Source organism: Amborella trichopoda, chromosome 1 (assembly GCF_054954075.1).
Source record: "Amborella trichopoda isolate Santa Cruz 75 chromosome 1, AtrichopodaSantaCruz75HAP2 v2.0, whole genome shotgun sequence".
Lineage (NCBI taxonomy): Eukaryota > Viridiplantae > Streptophyta > Magnoliopsida > Amborellales > Amborellaceae > Amborella > Amborella trichopoda.
The window spans coordinates 25,012,084-25,029,305 of NC_142336.1; the positions used below are offsets into that span (position 1 = coordinate 25,012,084).

General features: G+C 38.4%; 1 protein-coding gene across 2 annotated transcripts in view; it reads left to right on the forward strand.

Annotated features, from left to right (window-relative positions):
* Nucleotides 1-17,222, forward strand: part of LOC18432766 (F-box family protein) — a 50,070-nt gene that overhangs the window by 19,383 nt on the left and 13,465 nt on the right. The window contains exons 3-5 of one of the 2 annotated variants that reach the window (XM_088853968.1): nt 6,456-6,543; nt 6,637-6,842; nt 8,948-9,099. In XM_088853968.1, the coding sequence (XP_088710094.1) occupies nt 6,456-6,543; nt 6,637-6,842; nt 8,948-9,099 (446 nt within the window). The remainder of the gene's footprint in view (nt 1-6,455; nt 6,544-6,636; nt 6,843-8,947; nt 9,100-17,222) is intronic. The other variant, XR_016046017.1, reaches the window with a different exon arrangement.

Below are 17,222 nucleotides of genomic sequence, written 5' to 3' on the forward strand. Positions count from 1 at the left end.
CTGGTCTCAGCTGTTCTATAGAACTTGCCTTTCACCCACCCAGCTCTAATTCTATGTGCGACATCTTTCTCAATCTCTCCATATTCTTGGATTATTGACCTAGGGGTATCTCCTGGCCGTCAATCTTAAATTGTTAACTACTTCCTCATCTCAACTCCTGTTATTGCTAAACTTGCATTCCATATACTCTTTCATAGTCTGGCTAATTTTAAAACCTTTAGATTCTAGAGCATCCATCCAAAAGTTCTAACTTTGTGTTGATACCATTTCGGGTCTCATCAATCAAAACTGTCATCTGCAAACAACATGCACCACATTACCTTATCTTGTAGGTGCCTAGTTAAGTCACTCATAACTAAGACAAAGAAGTATGGGCTCAATGCTCCCCTGATGTAGACTTATTGTCACTTAAAACTCACTCGGCTCTCCACTAGTTCGTACACTAGTTGGAGCGCCATCGTACATATCTCTCACCAAGTCGATGTAGTGACTGGTAACTCCTTTCTTTTCCAACACCTACCAAATTAAATCTTGAGGTACTCTTTGACAAACTTTCTCTAGATCAATAAAGACCATGTGGAGGTCTTTTCCCTTTGTCCTAAACTTCTCAATCAGTTGCTTAAGTAGGAAAATAGCCTCGGTTGTCGCCCTCACTTGTTTCATGCCTTAGTCATTGCTCAATCACTCTCTCTCAGAGCTTCATATTGTGGCTCATAAATTTGATCCCTTGGTAGTTCACACAATTCTGTATGTCTCCTTTACACTTGTAATTAGGTACTACAATACTTTTCTCCATTCGTTTAGTGTTTTCTTAAAAAAATAAATAAAAGATCTAAATTTCTCAGCTTTATCACCTCAAGCAAATAACGTTTCTTGACCTAGTTCTCAATTACAGAGTGGTCTTGGTAGCTTCACGAGTAACCCTGAATCTCAGGAAACGAGGATGCAACTGATTGCGGAGATTTAGGGTTAAGGTTTTGAAGCGGATAATTGAAAGGCAAGAGCTTTTGTTGGATCCTATAATTTCCTAGAATTTAAGGGTCAGAATTTCATGTTCAAGGAAGAGGGAGATTGGAGAAGAGCGTTACTACGTTAGGGAGACTACAATGCCATTACTAAATCCTCAGGGCTTAATCTGAGAGACCGACCATTCATACATTTTTGTTCAAACTTTTGGTTAATGAAAGATAGAGCAAAAGTAAAAGAGAGGGATAGACTGAGAGAGAGGGTTCCATTTTGGGTTTAGAGGTTAGAGAGAGAGAGAGAATCGACCTATTTTCAAATACAGGGAGAGGGTTCTGCATTTAGGGTTTAGACCTTTTTTTTTAGTAGATAGGTTTAGAGTTTAGAGAGAGAGAGAGGATATGTTTAGAGTTTAGAGAGAGTGAGATATCCTACTTGTTATAAGTGTGTGACTGTTAGAGAGAGAGAGAGAGCTTGCTTGGAGATGAGCGAGAGCGTACTTGCAATCAGTGATGGGGAGGAGTGAGAGAGGGAAATTGAAACCTAAAAGAGAAAGTGAGTTGGTGAGAGGATTAATCCCCACCGTTCATCTTATTAAAGAATAATGCAGGGGATTAAACACCTACTTCAAAAATGTATTTTATATATATGTATATACAATTAATAATATATATATATATATGTGTGTGTGTGTGTGTGTGTGCAAGTGCATGTGCGTTTTTAATAAAATAAGGTTGAGTCAGAGTCAGGGTCAGGGTCTTGGTCGGGTCGACTTGGACCCGGACCCAAACGGAATTCAAGTCGGGTCCAAGATCTGGACCCAGCTTGACCCGCTGGGTCCAAATCTTGGACCCATACCTGGACCCGGGCTGGGTTGACCCACTAGACCCAATTGCCACCCCTACTCTAGACACCATTTGACTATAGTCCATGCATAAAATTCACATTGATTCTTGGTAAAGCCCTCTCGCAAGCCACGTACTAGTTCCATTATACCTATCTCACAAAGGCCTAAACATTGCCCAAGACTCCATAGCCTCCAAGCCACTTTCATGGGCTGATCATAGTCCCGTTTCTCCACTAGATCAGCCACCATTTGGTGTCCATTGGAGCTTCATAAGCAGGGTCACAACATACCTCACTATGCACCCCACTTGCATGGTTGGTTGAATTGATATTGGCCTTCAATTTCTCCCATTGAGTGGCATGCCAAAGCCAAGGAATACCAGCCCACTTTGATCACATTCATGTCAGCCCTTTGCACGACTTTGGATGCTTGTTTAGGGTGTCATCTTGGAGCTTCCCACCAAATTGAGCAAGGACCTTGATCCGTGTGTTATCAATCATTGTCATCTGGCAAATGGGTGTGTGGGGTCCAATTGAGGTAACTTTGGGCAATTTGCTTTATTTGGCTTCTCACAGTTCTCAGGTGTTTGGTGTTTGATTTTGTTTGTGAGATTGCAAAATGTGTCCATGTATTTATGTTATGGTCATGTTCTTTGTAATTGGTTGCATGCAATAGTTGCATTGACATTGTTAAGTAGAGATTGTCCTGTGATTGCAACTCTACTTTTTAATTGAATGGTAAAGAAGTGTCGGGCCAAGCTGGGGTGGTTCTTTGGCCTTCATTTTAGTTGTAATTGAGTTTGTTGTGGATGTCAAATGATGTGTATGCTGCTGTTTTTGTATGTAATTGGCAATTGTAAGTAGACTAACTTGATGCTTGATTGAAAATTTTAAAAAGTTGACACCTGGCAAGGTCTACAAACCAACCTAAAAAGCAGCCCAATCTGGTCAGACTTCAACTAGCTGAACCTCAGCAGCAGAGATGGATGAGATGGGATCAGGGGTTGTGGTAAGTGCAGGAGGACACCTCTAGCATGAACGGAGGGGTCCAAAGCCTTCCAACTCGGAGGTCATGAGTACAACAGAGTAGGGGCTGCTTGAGTCCGATGGAGGGGTAACACAAGTGAGGAACCGCATATTTCAAACTGGAATCGTGGCCTGCAATCCAGATTGCCAGCTGGGCTAGATATTTCTTTGCTGAATCGGTTGTATCACTCCATGTGGCATCCTTTGATAGTTAACCTATCTTTGATGGCGATCCATCTTTTTGCTACATCTGCATCACGTGTCTCTGATTCCTGTTCCTCCATTTGATGGGGTGAATTCCAGTAATGTGTCCTGTGGACTACCGTCTCCAATCAACCATGGTCTGTGGCATATGAATGATTATTGTATTCCTCGATACTGTGACCCTACCATGAATGATTAGTGTATTCCCTGATACTGTGCACACCATGGTGACCATCGAAAAGCATACCAGAGTTTGGCCTCCCTATTCAGCTTGATCTATGGTAATTTCAAAGCGCATCTCAGCTACATGCATGTCCATTTTTTAAATGACTATGTGACTGAGTTTGAACTAAGAGGGAAGCAATACAAGCTCATTGAATGACCAAAAAATCTTAATATCACCATCAAAATTGTTGTACTGTGTGAACCAATGAAATAACAAACAAATAATAAAATTAATCAAACTTGTGTATACAAAGAGATGTAATTTAAGGGTTATTTGTACCAATCAATACGCGTTAAAAAATCCCAATATTAGAATGTTATCCCTAATTTCCACCTACCTGAATCTTTAGCTGTGATTGAATTACTCTATCTTGCTCTTTGCAATGATACTTCTGGTTTAGGGAAAAGAAGATTTCACTGGTTTACTCTTCCTCTTTTTTGAGGAAATATGGTTTTTGGGAGAGTGTTATTTTTCCTGGAATATGTTGGAAACAATTTAATAAGTTTTTCTTATTTCTTGGGAATATGCTTTTGTTGATGAAAATTTGATGAAATGTTAAATAAAAAATCTTGATTTAATCTCATTCTTAGTAAACTTATCTCGAAACTAAAACTCTCAGTAATCCAAACAAGAAGCAAAAGGAATTCAAGAAAGTTTAAAACTGAGCACAGTAAAAATTAAAAAGCGAAAAAGATTTTTTAGAAATTATTTATTTCAAAAAAGGAAAAAGTTGATTTATATCAGTTATTCCAAAAAAATGTGTTTTTTTTTAATGTTTTGAAGAACTCGAAAGTTTTTTATAGATTTCAAAAAATCTCATATTTTTTAAAAAAGATCTTGTTTTAATCTTTAGACTTGCTAACTATGTTCTGAACTCATCTCCTGGGCCACTTCCAGAGTGCATAGGCTGATGCTTTTTCAGCATTTGGGCAAATAAGGTTTGTAGACTAGGCCAGATGTTGGTCGGTAGTGGCTGGGACTGGGTTTGGCTCTGACGGAGAGGAAAGCTCACCTGGTTGGGGTCATTTTTGGAGTTGGGTATGCTTTGTGCAACCTTCTGCAACACTTGGTTGGATGAGGTGGCTGAATTGGCGGTTTCCCCATTGATAGATTTTATGAGATGGACATGGACATGGTTCTTGTAGAGCTTTGCGAGGGGCCATGCATTTTTGTTAGGAGTTTCCAGAGAATCATACTGAGTCCTATCCTTCCGAGAGGGGGACCTGATCTCTGTGGGAGCCATGGGAACAATCCTTCTTTGTTGATGGATGCTAATGATATGAAGCCATTTGTTTGGCAGAGCCATGTATGTCTTGCCTTGTTTAGGGACTGAGCCCAGTTTGAGGGTATTGGGGCAAGACCAGGGTAAGTTGCCAACATAATTGGGAGGATATGGGGCAGAGGGTCCAGCAGCATATTCCTTCTCTACTAGAATAGAAGTTTTCCTTCAAAGTTGCAGTGCAAGAGGTTTCGGAAGCGATCATATGGTTTCTGACTGTTGCTGTACTGTGGAAACCTTAATTTCACTTGCTCTGGTTTTCAAGACCTTTGTGAAGTGATTATTCTAAGACATAAGCTTTGAGCTATGAGTTCATTTTTGTTTATCATTGAGTCATTTCTACATTCCACTGTCCCTCCATCACCATCCAACCCATTTGATTGATTTGGTGATAATCCTGGTATCTTGTCCTATGGATCAGAATATATTTTTTCAAACACTTCTTGTAATTTTGGGAATTTATGAACACACTTTTTATACTTTTCTGTGTCCTGTTATAAACTAGGGATATCTGGCTTACACTTCTATCGCATTCAATGTAACTTAATAGAAAAAAAAGTGTTTTCTGAAATAATTTTTTTTTTCTGGTCATGCTTTGCTCTTTTTGCCCCTTTTCTAAGTTGATCTAAAATCAACTAACAAGATGTATTGTTGAGACCTTCCTAGATTTAGATTATTTCAAGTGCAAAGTCTCTTTATATTCAGATTTTCAAGTGAAAAACCTAAAAAATTACAGCAAACACCTGTAATAATCAGTATTCTCCTTGTAAGTGCCAGTCCTTTGTTGAAATTTTTTGGTTTTTTTTTCTCTTCCTCTCCCCTTTCTTTCTTTAATATCCTCACTAAACGAGCAGGTTTTGCATGGGAACCCACCTGCTGTATTAATGTCAGAGTGTCTGCATTGGGCTCAAAGAGTATAAAGTCTATGGTTTACATTCCAGCTGTGAGCATGAGTGCAAGACTACCTATGATGATGCTTAACTCTATACTCTAATTCGGAATATTCTATGATGTAATACTGATTTGCATATATTCTAATTTGGGAGATTCTATTATGTAATACTGATTTGCATTTTATCTCGTTACTGCCAATTCTGCCTGGTGTCATGCCGAGTGCCGCTCCCTCTCTCCTGCACCTAGGCACTTGTGCCGGAGGCACAAGATGGGCACCCTTGCCCTCTCCTCTGGTAACACCATGCTCAAACCCCTTCCCTGAGTGTGTGGACAATGCATGAGTGGTAGCATCATCTGTTGAGAATTCAAAACAAACGTTTGTCAAAGCTATGGGTCTTCTTGGTGTTATTATAGTTTCCTGCCATTACTCCCAGAAACCTCGGTAGTTAGTAATATGCCCAAAGTTGTCTTGTCAAGACGCTGTCTAGTGGATGATTGTTAGTGTTTTTTAGTGGTTACAGATTCTTTTTATTTTTTTCCCTCTGGCTATTTGTAGTGGAAATCCTGTTCACAAAGAAGCTAACTGTGTTGCTGATAAATTGAAGTTACGAGTGTAGCTGGGGAAGGGATTGGCATTTGGATTTTTGCCACTGGAGTTGTTGATGTACTGTCCTCTTTCTTTCCTTCAAACTTGAACATTTTTTATTTTAACAATAAATCAACGTACTTCTTTTGGTATGGTTAGCTCATTGGACATTTTCTGTTGCTTTGCTTCTTGAAGTTACTGCACATGGAAATGGGGATTTATCAGAAAAGAACAAATATGGAGATTGCTTGAAACATTTGCGCAATGCTATGAGGAATGTGGAATGGAACTTTTAAATGCTTGTTGTTATATTAAATGTTTCTGATCTTTGATCTTGAGGAAAATGCACGTGGCTTCATTACCTAGTATATGGAAATGTGGTAGTTAGTTCTCAATTCATTCAGTGGTACTGCTTTATCGGTTTGTTTCAGATGCAACTCAACTCCCACAAGATGTTCTTATCCACATATTCAGTTTCCTGGATGGACGGTCTTTGGTCTCTGCTGGACTTGTGTGCTGGTGTGCCCCTATTAAGAACCAGAACTAAATCTCCTGTTCCGGTTTCATTTTGCTTGGGTAATAGTCCCTTACAAATAATGTTTTATTTTTTAGGTTATGGAATTCAGCAGCAAGTGATAACAAACTGTGGCGATCACAATACACCCGCCTTTTTAATGACATTGAGTTATATTGTGCTGAAGAAGGGAAACGGCAGGATCCAAATTCAGAGAAGCCAACAAATACCTTTAAAGAAGAAAAAAATGTGGATTCAAGTGCAAATATTAGTTGGAAAGAGGCTTTTAGGAGTAAATATGTAGGTATGTTTACTTAATCCTTCTAAAGAATGTGACACATACTTTAATTTTATTCTGTGAGCCATCTATAAGCAGCGTGAATGGTTCTTGTACATGTTTTCTGCAATGTTAATTGCCTTTCGGGATTGTATGTTTTCCAGACCTTCTGGAATTGTCACAAAATGCTGGACCCAACAATCCAGCATTTTAGGTTGATTTTATTCTATATTTTTCGAGCAACAATTATCTGACAGGCTTATGAAAATGAAATTAGAGAATAATTTGGAAGGTCCATACGACATTGTTATACTTTCCACACCTCTTCATTATCAAGTTTCCAGATTTGAAAAGATTGTTTTGGAATCCAAACATTCAAATAGACTGTATTTTTTTTGTTTTGCCTTTTCCAATTTGAAGATCATAGTTCATGTTCTCCTTTCTCTTTTTTAAATCATAGTGGTTTCAGTTGGGTTGACTACTTTTCTCTCTTGTTGCCACTCTATTAATGCTGTTATATGCAATCTCAATAAGAAACTTTATGTTGCCTATTCAAATAATTCAACGATCACATAAGTGATTGTTATGTCATACTTGAAATATCTTATGCTTCTACATATTGTGCGTAGTATGATGTTATTAGGACTGGACCTATGATTAAACTGGTGAAGGCATTGGTTTGGTTCGACCGGACTCATTCACCTGTTAGGAGATCACATAATTTAAAAATAAAAAAGGGAAAAATGCAAAAAAAAGAAGACTAAAAATAGAGAAAATTATGAAAAAATCCAGAAAATTTAGAAATTCAGAAAAATTAAATTACTTGGAATAAAAAAAATTTTAACACACCATAATATTGGGAAAAGGGAAAAATAACATTATAGTTCACATCTCCTAATCTGCACATTCCATGGGCCACACCTTGGTACAAACTACAAATTACGCTACTAAGTCCTATGTATTTCCTACGTATTTTACTAAAATAAATTAATATTTTTCTTTTTCATTGTTATCTCCTTCCGCTTCATGTACATCACCTTCCTCATAATTAAATTCCATCCCCAATCATCATGTCCACCTATAAAGTTGCAAAGGAAGTTATCAATGTTTCAATTTAGAGTTTCAACTCTTTTTTTTTGAACAGGCTTTTCTTGTTTTAGCTAAATTATAGATACCCCTCCAATTTGTACTTTCTAGGCATATGTCCCCCACCCACCCACCCCACCAAAAAAAAAACCTTTTATACCACAATTTAACCCTAACACTGTTTTTTTTTCCTTTTGCACCCATCCCCCTCTAAAAAATCCATTGTTTCTATTTTTCCAAATGTGAACAAATAATAAAAGAAAAGGGGATGAAAGGTTTGAATTAGTGGGATCGATGGCCTGAATCACACCGTCAAATGGTCAGATTATTGCTCGAAGAAATAGGTTTTTCAGTTGGGGTGGTGGGCATTTTTTGAGAGAGAGAGAGAGAGAGAATTGCCAAAACTTGTTTTCTTAAAAATTTCATTCTAACCCTCAACCCCTCCCAAAGCATGTAATGTCCAAAATACCCATTTACATTTTAAAAAATGGGTTTCTTCATTATTTTCTGCCCCCATCAGGACTGGGAGGTTCAATCGTGGACTGGCCAATCCACTAGTTCACCAGTTCGACAAGCCGGTTGACCTGTCCAGCCTCGATTCACTGGACAGGCCAATCCAAAGGGCTGGGCCGGACTGGTTTGAGCATTGGTTCACTAGTCCACCAGTCGAACCGGCCAGTCCTGTCCGGTTTTTCAATCCCTTTTTAGTTTGCAATGAATTTTTCATAATGAAAATTAACATTTTGTTGCTATTTAGTTTAAAAATAAATTCACTATAACTATTTATGCATGGTTTTAATAAATGGGATCAGGATTCACTTTACTCCCATTCCAATTGGCTCAGTAAGACTCAAGCCTTACTATAATAAGTTGAGCCCTAACGAAACTTAGCGGCTCAGAGTTATCCTAAGGTCGATTGGCCTGGTGAGTCCCAAGTCAACCAATTGTGTTTCTAAACTGTTCTTTTGCATGCATGAACAGTTTATTGTCATGCATTTTTTATTTTCTAACTTGCTCACTTCCATGTCATTTTACTCTCTTGCTAGGAAAATCGTCGAGGAGTTTTGCATCAAACAGGGGCTATTGTTGCAATTGCAGATCTGTAATTTGGCTCAATGATATGAAATGTTCAAATCTTCATGGAATTTCAAAAGATGGAGATGCTCAATGGAAAGTAAAACCAATATCACCTTCAGAGGTAGCATGGCATATTAAATTGATGTTATGTGGGTGCATCATTTATAGCATACAGAGACTGGGATGGGTTATTGATCTTATGATTCATCAGATAATTCTGTCATATTGTTATATGCAGTTTTATGTACTCCATCTACAATATACTGACTATAAAGTATGTGAACTTTTTGATGGTGAACTGCATAACCTTTTGGGCCATTGTTGAAATCTCAATAATTGATTTTTTTATATTTTTGTTGATGATCATTACCATTGGTATTAACTGGTAGATGTTTCTTGGTCATGTAGCATTGTCAACTGATGGATTCTAGGTTTCTGAGGTGTGGATTCTCTTGAAGTGAATGTGTGGTTCAGACAATCCTTTGCCTATTTATCGATTTGGGTGTTTTGTGGGCAGTGGATTGGAGAGGGTTGGTATGCTGATAGGTGTTATTGACTCCCTAGGAAACCTCGGATTGAACCTTGGTTATTCTTTTTGTGGAAAACATGATGAGGTGTAGGATAAGAAATAGGAAGACGAAATCACCTTACCTGCCATATAGCTATCTGACTCCAGTACGTATGGAATAAATTGGCCTGTATTCTACCTTAGTATTTGATTTGGAAGTGCTCTCTTGATGTCAATCTAGAGACTAAATGGTAGCTTTATTAATTGTGCTTCAAAACAATTTCAAGATTAGTATGGACTATTTCATTGGTTTGTCTTTTGTAGTCCTGGGGTTGTTTTTGCTTTGTGGTCATGGGATCATAAAATGTTAACACCCAAAGACCATTATAACAATTGAGATCCCAAGGCCTACCTTATACCTCACGACCCTCTTTTTTTCTTCTCTCCACCTTTTTGGTGATGTGAGACTAATTAACGTTCTAGTACCAAGGGCTGACACAATTCTCATGTGACATGTGCATGATCTCATGTATGACATTGACATCATACTCATTTTATACATGTCAATTGGGGAGAGTATGTCTTGAGCCCCTTGTTTCCATGGTCTTAACCCATTTCTTCTTACTTAGACGATGATTTTTTCTTTCTTACTCTCTCGCTAAAGTGTACGAGCTTTTGTTCGTATGGCATGCTACATGCTTCCTGCTGTTTTATCAGGCATTTATGGTAGCATTTTAATCATCGAATTTTAAGAAATGCGAGATTGTGTCTCATTTGCAGTGAGAGACACTTGTTATTATTTGCGAATTATTGTTTCCAATTGAGGTTTATTGGTATTATTATCAATTGGAAGACATGCAAGTATTTGGTGTTGTGGTTTTCTTCAAGTCATTTGAGCATGTAATTCAGAGACTCAAGATAAGTTTTTCTGATTTGGCTGTAATGTGGGGGTGTACTCGTGGGGACTGATTATGCCTAGGAGAAATTAAATATTATTGTTATTTGATGTCAAAAAATTAAGGATATCATTGTGTCCTCATTAGCTACAGTTGTCCTTATTAGCTAAAGTCGTATGAGATTTTTGGGAAAGAAATTATATTTGGGGCTTGGTAAATCTATAACCATCTCCATATTGGAATGGGAACTCATGGTGAACTCATGGTGATCCCTCCCCCAACAAGTGGGAAACTGTTGAGGGCTTAGGAGCTAATCCCAGAGGAGGCTTCATACTGGCCAAGTTGGTTGAAGATAAGCTCTCATGGGTGCCTAGTGACTGTTCGGAAGTCACATCAAAAAGTGCTCTTGAACTTATAAGAAGGCATGGAACCAAAAGCAAAACACTCAAGAACATATGAGGAAAACTGGTACACCCTACTACCTCGTGGTTCACATGGGTAGCTTATCAAAAAGGCTTCTCGCCGCTGATATAGTGCAAAAATGGGGATTTCATGAGTGTAATAGTTGTTTCTTACAACAGTTCAATATCAGAGATCATGATCATCTCTCTTTTTTTCTCTGAGAATATTTAATGTAAAGAAAATTACAGTTCATAAATGCTGCTGTTTGTACAAAAAGTTGGGCAGCGATGCCTGCTGGTTTCAGAAGGGAGAGAGAGCGAGAGAGAGAGAGAGAGAGAGAGAGAGAGAGAGAGAGATTTCCCAAATATCTGGATGAAGATGGATTGCAAACTCCAAGGAAGCTTTTGAGCTCCAAGCTTTGACATTTTGGGAACCCCTCTCAACATGGAGAGAGCGTCCCCAGCTACTGTTAGACAGCGTTATACCTCCTTGTAAGGCCTGTGCTTCAGGAACTGTATAGTTTGTGGTCCCAATAAGACCTGAGAATGTTAGTTGAACCTGAGATGCATGATCTTGGAAGCCCCACAATCCCTGCCAGGCAAGGGTTGCCGAGTGAGCAACTGTGGAAGTTCAGATTGATAACTCTCGGCACCAGAGAGGACCAATGAGTGGATCACTGTATTCATGGTCCTAGTTTGTAGGACTGCTTTCCAATTTGTCAGAAAGTCCTCCACTGAGAAAAACCAAAAAGCATTATGATTTCTTGTCCAAACTATCACTCGAGCAACAATTTTATTGGTCGCTTTCTCAATATGTGGCATTCGATCATTGAATATCCGAGGATTGCGTTCTAATTAGCTATTCAATTTGTAGCCATGAGCATGGCCTGGCACAGAAATTGGCCCATGGAAGGGCAGGGGAGAAGTAAGGTAAAAACAATTGTCCCACTTACCATGGGTCACCCAACACCACCCAAATCACCACAGCATATAGGATGACATTTTAATTGCTCCCTAGCAGTGTAAGATAGGTGGTTGATCAATTCTTCCTCACTCTTGCACATAGTAAAATGATAAGGCAGGGGGATCCCTCTATGCTGCAGCCGGTCATGTGAATGCCTTCTTGGATTGGATCGCCCAACTGAGTGAAACGAGTGGCTATGTGGAACTCAAGGTAGTAAATTCAACTTTTTTTCTTATTCAATATACCGAAATTCCACTTACATGGGTCACTCTACACTGTTGCAAATCAAAATTAATATCCTAGACACAACCTAGGATCTTTACTTTTACTTCCAAAGTAAATAAAAAACATCTAGAAGCGATAAACAATCCTCCATTATAGTTTCGAGTATAATATAAGTTCCTGAAAATTCACAGAAAAATATATGAAATATGACTGAAAATTAATTAAATCTACTGGGAAGCCTCATGAGATGATGCTTAGAGTCACCCTCACTGGGCTTGATACATCCGATTCACTGACTGATGGCACACTTTTTGTTCCTTTTGATCTTGCTAAAATTTAGAGATGGGAAGCTTTCACATGCAATACCTCTTTCTCTAGGGTTTTAGAGAGCATGGAAACCTAACTAGTGTTTGTAAGAATCCTTGAGAACAAATTAGGGCTGGGCTTGAAGGCATAGAATCGTCTTATGGCTGGGCATACCCTTTTTTCTTCTCCAAATAGTAAAACCGTAATTAGGGTTTCAATGTGGCACCCTTGTCTTATCAAATTTTGGTGGCATGGCCCTTTTCAGAAGGGAGGAGGGAGAAAAATGGCTTTTAATGATGAGAGAGATTTGTTTCATGGAGGAGAGAGAACTTTGTGTATTGCATATCCAATGACACAGCTTGACCTATATGTATTGCATATCTAATGTCACAGCTTGACTTATGTATTGCATATCCAATGACACAGCTTGACCTATGTATGGCGGAGAGAGAACTTTATGTATTGCATATCCAATGATACAGCTTGACCTATATATGGAGGAGACCTATATATGGAGGAGAGAGAACTTTATGTATTGCGTATCCAATGACACAGCTTGACCTATAGGAACTTAGGAAGTCTATGGGGTGAAAGAGAAAAAATCTGAGTCATCCATCCCATAAATCAGCCATCATGATTTTCGGTGGAAATTAAGAACTTTATTTCCTTATAATTTGACCCAAGTCCAACTTCTAGTTAAATTAGAATTATAACCCCAAAACTTCCTAATATCTTTCTAAAATCTGTAGGAAGTCAAAATAATTAGAGTTTTGGTCAAACCAAACTCTTAATTAAAACAATATTTATTTTTAAAACTCCCACTTAAATAGGGAACAAATCTATTTTAATTTTTTTAAAAGGATCCCTAGCTAACCAAACTTTAAACTAAACGTGGTACAAACGAAATAAGAGGGGTGTGCCACCCTAGGGGCATCATATGGGCCCCACACAGGCACACGTCCCACTCATGGGTGGTATACACATGTGGGGGCTAGATCCTTGGTTCACAGATGTGCCCTTCCTAGTTCTGAAAATTTTGATAATACTTTTTTTAATGAATTTACATCAGAAATAAATTTTTAAAATTCTAAGAAAGTTTGTAGAAATTATAAGAACATTTCTGATACCAAAATAAAATATTTTAGAAGTGGACTGGTACCAATGGGTCAAAATTAGCGGCAAAAAATGCACTCCACTTAACCCAAGGACCATGATCCACTACTGTTTTCTTATCCAACTCAACAAAAGACCCATGACCCATGACCCACAGCTTCAATGCAAGGTTTCATGATTGACGTGTCAAAGTTGGATAATAAACAGTGGAACCATGATCCTAGAATGTGAATTTTAGTTCCCCTCTTTAAGAACAAGTCCAGTACTTGTCAATACAGTGCAAAAGGGGCTCTCTCTATGCAAACGTACATTTGTCCTTGTATGTCATACCGTGCGAAAGGTTGTTGAGTCTTTGGCCCTTACTCTCACAGACCTATGACCACACACAAGAGACCACACAATTCTCCTGGCCTACAAACATCATCCATGGGCATCTCTCCGACCTCAACAAGGGATGACCCATTGTAAATCCTTCTTGTAGTACCACATGCCAAGGGGTAAGGGTTTTGGACAAAGCCAGGGCCATAAACTGGCCAACCCTTGGTCAATCAACACACTCCCACTGAAGTGCATATTCTATTATAAAAATTCATTTTTACAAGCTCTCTGGACCTTTAAAGGCTACAAAATCCAACGCTGAGCACTTGCATTTTTCAGTGGTGCAAAGGGGAACTACGCTTTATGGCAACCAAGGAGGTGGAATAGGCATAGTCAAAGTTCAATTAAAGGATGTCTGAAGCGGCCACTTAGAGTTGGGGTGCATACCATATTTTCCCTGCCGAGCCATGGGATATTAGTATTGAGAGTGCCTAGTAGAGTAACGAGATGCTTAATTTCCCCATCCCTAAGGTCCCTCCTGAACTGAGAAGTCCATACCAACTGCTCCCTAAACATTTCGCAGAAATGGGCCGCTGGGACCTCCTAGTTCACCTAGGCCAAGTATAATCTGGGGTTGCTGAAATTCAAAGCACAATCTTCCACCTACAAGTTCTAGAATTTGATATTCTCGGCATTTTTGACATGTACCTTATATATGAAATAAATCCAAGTATACTAAGAGAATCCTTTCCGGGCCCTTAGGCAGCCACCAGTTTGTTCAAGTTCATATCTATGCTTCACAACTTGCTGCCTTTGTTGCCCCTCTCGATTTGCAAACTTTCACCACTACTTACCAAGAAATGCAGTGTTGACAGGTTTTAGGCTCCAAATACTGGAGCCCCCTCATTCTTTCTTAGATTTTCACACTGATCCTCTCTTCACCAAACAGAATTTATGTTTGCCCCAGATCACAAGATCCCTCTTTCATCATATGCTCAAGATGATTTCTCACAACAAACCAGCATGTCTGTCTGTCTTTGGGTGGTTTTTATATCCTAGAACATAAGATAGGCTGCGAAAAGCTTATCTAGATAGAATCATGGAAATTGTATAAGCGCCCATCTTATGCATAAGATCCCAATTCAAACCTTTGATGGTAATTTCACGCTAAACAAATCAAATTGGAATCAAAGAAAGTTATGACACATAAAAGCATGCAAATGCAGATAAACAAGAAAAGAGATACATGGCCTGAAAACACCCATCTGTGGTCAAAATCGGCAGCAGAGAATACGCTCCATTTTTTCTTGTGCTCTAACAGGATGGGTCTTGAACGCGCTTCAAATCCAGATGAATAATTATCCCCATGCCAGGGATGAAACACAGGCGAGATAACTCTGATTTAGATCAGTTTATACACATAGGATAGCCCGAAGGAAGTTATATGCGGTCAAAATTAGTAGATGAATACGGACCCCTTTTTAATTTCGGAAGTGATCAACTATGAAATCAGTTTTGTATATTACCAACTTCTCCTTTTCATCTAGATCTAGTCATTCTTATCATAGAGACTTGAATTAAAAGTAAAGTACATAGAAGGTCGAACCAGTTGTACATAACCATATAACTTGAAAGGACTTATCTACGGTCATAATCTGCAGCTACTATCAGATTTTTCTCTATAAAATTATAATTATCTTATTTAGATTTTCGGAGTAAATCACTCCAAATTCTAATCGATTATGCTTGCAATCTGAGTTGAAAAGGGCTTCTATGGCCAAAAGTTGTTGGGGTTTTGTAGCATTCAAGGGCCTTGATACTTGGGTGTTCTGATAAAAAGCGATTAAATCACTCCAAATTCTAATCGATTATGCTTGCAATCTGAGTTGAAAAGGGCTTCTATGGCCAAAAGTTATCGAGCATTCAAAGGCCTTAATACTTGGTTGTTTTGATAAAAAGCTCTTTTGTATTCCCCATGTGTTTAAACTCACGCTTTTATATTGTTGAACATTCTTAGTGCGAGTGGGAGTGTTGGATTCACATAGATGAAGCTGGCCATGTGGACATGCCCTACTTGGATGAAATCAATATTGTGAGTTTGTTCTACTTGGACGAAATAGGCCATTAGAGCTGGTTCTACTGACTTGCCTCTTTGTAGGACATAGTGGGCAGCAATCTTTGCTTGGTGTATGACTAGGCCTTTGCTAGAAGAGTGCACCTACATTTGCTAGGCTTAGTACCTATGATGCACACTGAATCGTGTTCTCTTCATTTATTGGTTGACTTTGATGGACTAATCATGAGCCTCTACGATGGGCTGTGGGTTATGGTTTTTATTGGATCAGTTTGAGAAGATGACAGTAGTACACAGTTCCTATTATAGATGGAGTGCCTTAGTGTATTCTCATAATTCTTGACTTGATGGATCCAATTCCCATTAAATTTTAGTTGAATATGTTTTATTTGAATTATAAAACCTTAAAATGAATTTTTAAAAGGGTGTGGTTTGTATAGAGCCGAGGCTCTAAACAATCAAAGTAAAGCGCACTTTCAAATAGTGTCGAGAAATGTAGTTTCAATACTGGAAATCTTTGTAAGAGCCTTAAAATATATTTTCATCTTTAATTAGAAAGTTTAAAGCTTAAAAATTTGGTGTAGATCGCAGATCTATGAAAACTTGAAAATCTTGAAAGTTGACGGTCCAAAAATGCATTACAAGATACACTATTTTCGAAACTTGAAATCCATTTTTTTCTCATGTCCATGCATCTCGATGTCGAGATGATCAATTTGAGGATATTTGGGCATCAAAAAAACCTCTTCTAGTGAAAATTTTGATGTGGGCCCTAATTTGATTGTTTAGAGCCTCAACTTATATAAACTTTTCCCTTTTTAAAATGCTCATATATTTTATTTTATCAAAAATAATTTTTAGATAGCTAAAAATTGATTTTTCAAAGTTTTGTAAATACCGAGCAATTTTAAAAATATTAAATGAGTTCTAAAAATTTTTTTATTTCGTTTAAAATTGTTAGGGGTATATGCGAGGACCTGTCTAGAATAGGGCCCACCACGTGGAGGCCCTCTTGAATGGGGTGTGGAACCAACATGGAACCCATAGGACCTTAACAATCCACATTGTTCTCTCTCTTTGGGTACTTGTTCTAAAAGACTTCTAGAAGTAGACAAAGATCTGACAAATATTGAGAATATTTTGATTGAGAGAGAGGATTGATTGAGTAAAATCTAATATTTGATAGGAATAGGTCAAGGAAACTGAGGGTTAATGGTTCTAGCATAGTTACTGGAATCTCTCCAACAACCTCGCATTTCCTGTTCCGAAACCCGATTCCGCGTTTCCGTTAAGGAATCTCCACGGAAACCGTTTTTCAGAACCAAGGAATCTCGATTCCTTAATTTCGGAATCTCGATTCAACACATCTTTAGAAACCTGTTTTCGGAACCAAGGAAACTCGATTCCTCAATTTCGGAATCTCGATTCAACACATCTTT